A 4837-nucleotide genomic window follows, 5' to 3' on the forward strand; every position below is an offset into this window, starting at 1 on the left:
CGGGGCGGGGGGCAGGGAGGCAATATAATCTTCTCCTCCTGTTTCCAGAAAGAACTTGAGAGCATGTCTGTTGCAGAGAATGGGTCAAAGCAGCTCCAGGGCGGGGTGTGAGGACAGGCCTCCTGGACCCCTCACACAGCCCCGCTCCTGTCCTGCGCTCTGGCCACCTCCGCGGCTCCCCGCCAGCCAGGAGATCTGACCATTCTGTCTCCTTCCCCTTGCGGAGGGACGCTGATGTTGTTTCTTCCCCAGGTCTGACCTTCTCTGGTCCGACCCCTGAGGACCATGACCTGGACATGGCTGACAGTTGTCTGAATGACCCGTTCTTCCAGATGATGGTCCAGGACATCCCCCAGGTTCACTGCTGGCTCCCTGTTCACCTCCCACAGCCCTTCCCCATTCTCTCTGTCCTGGGACCAGCAGGCAGGGCTGCCCATCCTGTTGAGGAGAGGGGAGGCAGGGCTGTGGGCTCAAGATGTTGGTTTTGTGCAAGGTGGTGCCCGGGTGGGGGTCTACCTCAGTCTGGCGGGGCTTTCCCACAGAGTGTCCTCTGGGTTCTGTCCAGAGTAGAGAAGAGGGGAGAGGGCTGCTCTGGGTGAGGGGCTGCGGGTGTGGGGCAGGTGCTGGGGGGTCTCAGCCCCACCAAGCCTAGCAGGAGGGTGGGCAGGGCCAGCCAGCCTGCTTTGGGCTCTAAAGCACAGAAAGATCCTAGAGGCTCCCGCTGGCCTAGGAGGCAGCATGGGCTCCTGCCAGGTGCTCTTGGAGTGTCTGACACACCATTTTGGGGTCTTCTTTTTCTGACAGAGTAACGTGTCTTTAAACCTATGTGAAATCTGTCGTCTGATACTTAATTGGGTGAAGAATTGCGTGGGAAGGCAGCGGATTCAGGTGATTTCCTATGGTTTAAGGAGCCAGCAGCTGGCTGGTGAGGGCCATGGTATGGGCTCTAGACAAGCCCCTGGGGAGGAGTGGATCCCTGGTTAGGCTGGACCTTCTCAGCAGGGGTCCATGGTTCGCTCCTGTATCTGGGGAGGGACTGCAGAGACTCTCCTGTAGTTGGGAAGCTCTGGGAGCGTGGAAGTAGGAGGAAGAGCGTGCATGTTTTCCATCCTATTGTCAAAGGAAACCTGTCCCCATTAAAGGTAAGACTCTTTCCCCTGTAGCCCCACCAGATGTGTCCATGGCCAGGTTTCGTGAGGCTGGGTCCAGGGGGCGCCTGGGTCAGGATTAACCAGCCCCTGATCTACCCCTTCGTAACAGCATGGCTGGTCCAAGTCTGTAATGCTTTCAGAGCCTCAATTTTCTTACCTGAGTAGTGGGATGCATAGTAATCCTTCAAAGGAGCTGAGGGGGTGGGACGAGCTTAGCTCCACCCCTGGCCCTGCGCAAGTGCTTAACAAGGGGATGTGTTACTACCAAGAAGCACTGCTCTCCCCTCCCCGTTTCCCCCTGCCTCTGCTTTGTTCCCTGATCCTGCTCAGCTCCCTGGCACTGCAGAGCCCACCCTCAGCCCTGGGAACGCAGCTTTACCCTTCTCCTCGGGGTGGTGGCAGAGGGTATATCAGAGTCGAATGTGCCAAGACTCCAAGTTCTTTCTTATCCTAACCTTTGTCATGCACTCTGTGCATGAGCCCATCAGGCTGGGGCCCAGGAAGCTTGGCAGGCAGAGCCTCTCCTGTGGGTCTAGGGGCCATGGGCACTGTTCTCCACCCAGAAGGCGGGGGTTGGGGTGGGATGACGGTGTATAGGGAACTGGGACACTACAGGGCCGATGTCCTCACAAAGCCCCAGGCTATGGGGCCTGGGCATGAGGTCTGATCCCTGTCTCTCTATCGTCTGCCCACATGGCCACCTGGCACTAAGCCCTGCTCCCAGCATGCCTGTGGTCAAGGTTCCCAGGGCCTAGAGCTGCTGGGGTGTCCAGGGGGACGGCAGTCCTGGACTGAACTCACCTGATTCCTCTATCTGGAATGGTGCTGTTGCTGTTGCAGATGACCATTGAAAACGTTGCGCAGCTGGTGTGCTCACAGTTTCCGCTGGTGGAAAATCTCTGCAAAGAGACCATCTCCAAATATGTAAACAAAATCACCTGGAGTATCTTCAATGCTCCACCCCGCCAGGATATCTGCGTGACATTCAGGCTGTGCAAGTGTCAAGTCGGTGAGTGTAGAGGTAATGGCAGTGACTCCTTTCTGGAGGGCCCAGATCTTGTCCCCAAGTATGTACAACAAGGTTTAAAAACACAGAAATACATCTGTCGTAGGGAGCTTCATAAACAGCTCATCATGTCCCTCTAAGCTTCCTTGTGGTGACACGTTACTGGCCTCATGGTGTAGAAAGCATGGAGACTATGTGCAGGTGGGCTGCAGCTGGAAACGGCTGAGAAATACTCACTAAGAGGTTGGGATTTGGGTGCCTGGGGGGCAGAGTTGGTTGAACATCTGACTCTTGATCTCAGCTCAGGTCTTGATCTCAGGGTCATGAGTTCAAATTCTGCGTTGGACTCCACACTGGATGTGAAGCCTACTTAAAAAAAAAAAAGAGTTGAGGCTTCTAATATATTTATTTTTAATAATCTCTCCATCAAACTAGGCTTGAACTCAGCCCCCAGATGCTGAGTCACATGCTCCACTGACTAAGCCAGCCAGGCACCCAAGGGCTTGGCGTTTTATTCCAGGCAATACGGGGGTGCCATCAGGTCCCCATCTCTGGTCAGCTGTGTCCTTGAACAAGTAGCTTAGCCTCTGTGAGCTGGAGTGTCCTCACCTGGGAAGGGGATAGGAATGCGTAGTTCTGGTTTCCACCAAGGACTGAATGAAATGATTATGTGTAGGGATATTGACACCCAGCAAGCAACCTCAGACAGGGACCGTCAAAGACATCAGAGCCCTGATTGAACTCCCATCCCCCAGCACGGCACGGGTGCCTGGGCACGGGAGCCAGGCCACATCTGTGCCCGGGACGCTAGGGGCCTGAGAGCTGAGCTCAGGAGACCGGCTGGCAGGGAGCGCTCTCCCGTCTGTCCCTCCAGGGCTGCTCAGGCTGTGGTGCAGGTCAGGCCAGGGCTGCAGCACATGGGACAGGAAGGGCCGTCATTGGCTCTGGCGACTCGTGTAGCCCTGACTGAGGCCGTGGGACTTGATGCCGGCAGATCTGGGGGCCACCACAGTGTGAGGTCCCCACCATTTCCCGTGATTAGAGTCTGTGGTTTTTCATCTCTAAAGCCCCACAAGCCACACNACTGGGGCCCGACTGGGTTCCAGGATGTGAGTCCAGGGCTGTTCTGTAGGGACAGGAGGTTCTAGTCCCCATTTCCCGTGGACACCCCACACTCCTGCCCACTTCTCTTCTCTCTTGTCTCCACTGCAGGTCGCTGAGCCCCTGGGGCCTCAGACCCCACCCTGGGGAGGAGCACGGATTCTCCAGCAACCACCACCTGCTTCTGCCCTCCCACACCCAGAGCCCACCCTCCAGTTCCCTCACCTAACTTCTCAGTGCCTCCCCCTGCAGAAGAATAAATGTCATGCAAGCTTTTGGCCACAGCTGCTTTTCCTTTGGTGGATTTGAGGGGCGGGGCTGGGAGGCGTGCTTGGGTGGCTCATGCATTCCTTCAATAAATGTTTCTTGTTTGTCCCGCACTGTACTAGAGGCTAGGGATTTGGTGGTGAGCGAGTGAGCCTCAGCAGTCCTTACACATATACTCACGAAATACTTAGGGACAGTCACTAGAGATGCACAGTCCTTGGGGTACAGGGTGGAGGTACCCCCAGAAGCTCTCAGGCCAGGAGGAGGAGCAGCAGGTTGAAGGTGAGAGTGCTCCTCGTCATAGCGGACAGATACCCACCTTTGCTTCTCTTTTCAGGGAGCCTTTGTTTGCTGTTTTGCAGGGTATATATTACATTATTTGGTTGCCATCAATAGAAGTCTTTGCTCCTTCTGGGTAAATGAAAAGGCAATTTATTGGGTCAAATCATTAAATAGTGCATAGATAACTCAGGCAAAGAATGATCCAGAACTGAGTGGTGTCCCCAGAGCTTCAGTCCTGTTTCTCTGCCATTCTCACAGGTCTTCCCACCTCTGTATAGTGAGACTGGTCTCAGCTGACTTCCTTCTGGGCAGCAGCCATGGCCACATCAGGTCAAACTTTACATTTTACAGTATGTCATCAGGAGGGAAAGAGCATTCTTTGGTAGCCTCTCTGCCCTTGGAAGAGAATGGAAGCTTCTTTCCTAGAAGCCCCATCAGACACTGAGTCCTCATCGGCCCAATGGGGCAGGTGTCGTCCTGAATCAACCAGTATGTTCCAGGGACGTAGGATACAGATTAGCGTGAGCCAAGTCAGGCACCCTTCTGGGGCTGAGTCAGGGTTTATAGCATCCAAGGATGAGAATGGCCATGAAAATCTTTAAGATGTTGTTACTGGGAGCGGGGCAAAGGAATACTGGTCATCATAAGCAGCAGTTGTGTATCAGTGAGGCATCAATCCTAAAAGTATTTCAAGGACACCCAGTGGCGAAATTGGGGTCATTTTAGTACAAAATAGGTAATAATAATAGCACACTATAGCTCACTAGGTAAATTAGNCTTCTCTCTTGTCTCCACTGCAGGTCGCTGAGCCCCTGGGGCCTCAGACCCCACCCTGGGGAGGAGCACGGATTCTCCAGCAACCACCACCTGCTTCTGCCCTCCCACACCCAGAGCCCACCCTCCAGTTCCCTCACCTAACTTCTCAGTGCCTCCCCCTGCAGAAGAATAAATGTCATGCAAGCTTTTGGCCACAGCTGCTTTTCCTTTGGTGGATTTGAGGGGCGGGGCTGGGAGGCGTGCTTGGGTGGCT

The 4837-nt window shown here is 54.7% G+C and overlaps 1 protein-coding gene across 1 annotated transcript in view; it reads left to right on the top strand.

Moving 5' to 3' along the window:
* LOC144233651 (antimicrobial peptide NK-lysin-like) overlaps positions 1-3533 on the top strand; it is a 3883-nt gene extending 350 nt beyond the window's left edge. The window contains exons 2-5 of the mRNA XM_077766652.1: positions 253-356; positions 805-888; positions 1992-2160; positions 3370-3533. Coding sequence (XP_077622778.1) covers positions 253-356; positions 805-888; positions 1992-2160; positions 3370-3377 — 365 coding nt within the window. The 3' untranslated portion in view covers positions 3378-3533. The remainder of the gene's footprint in view (positions 1-252; positions 357-804; positions 889-1991; positions 2161-3369) is intronic.
* The last annotated feature ends 1304 nt before the right edge of the window (positions 3534-4837 follow it).

This window comes from Crocuta crocuta, unplaced genomic scaffold, assembly GCF_008692635.1.
Source record: "Crocuta crocuta isolate KB4526 unplaced genomic scaffold, BGI_CrCroc_1.0 scaffold275, whole genome shotgun sequence".
NCBI classification, from domain to species: domain Eukaryota; kingdom Metazoa; phylum Chordata; class Mammalia; order Carnivora; family Hyaenidae; genus Crocuta; species Crocuta crocuta.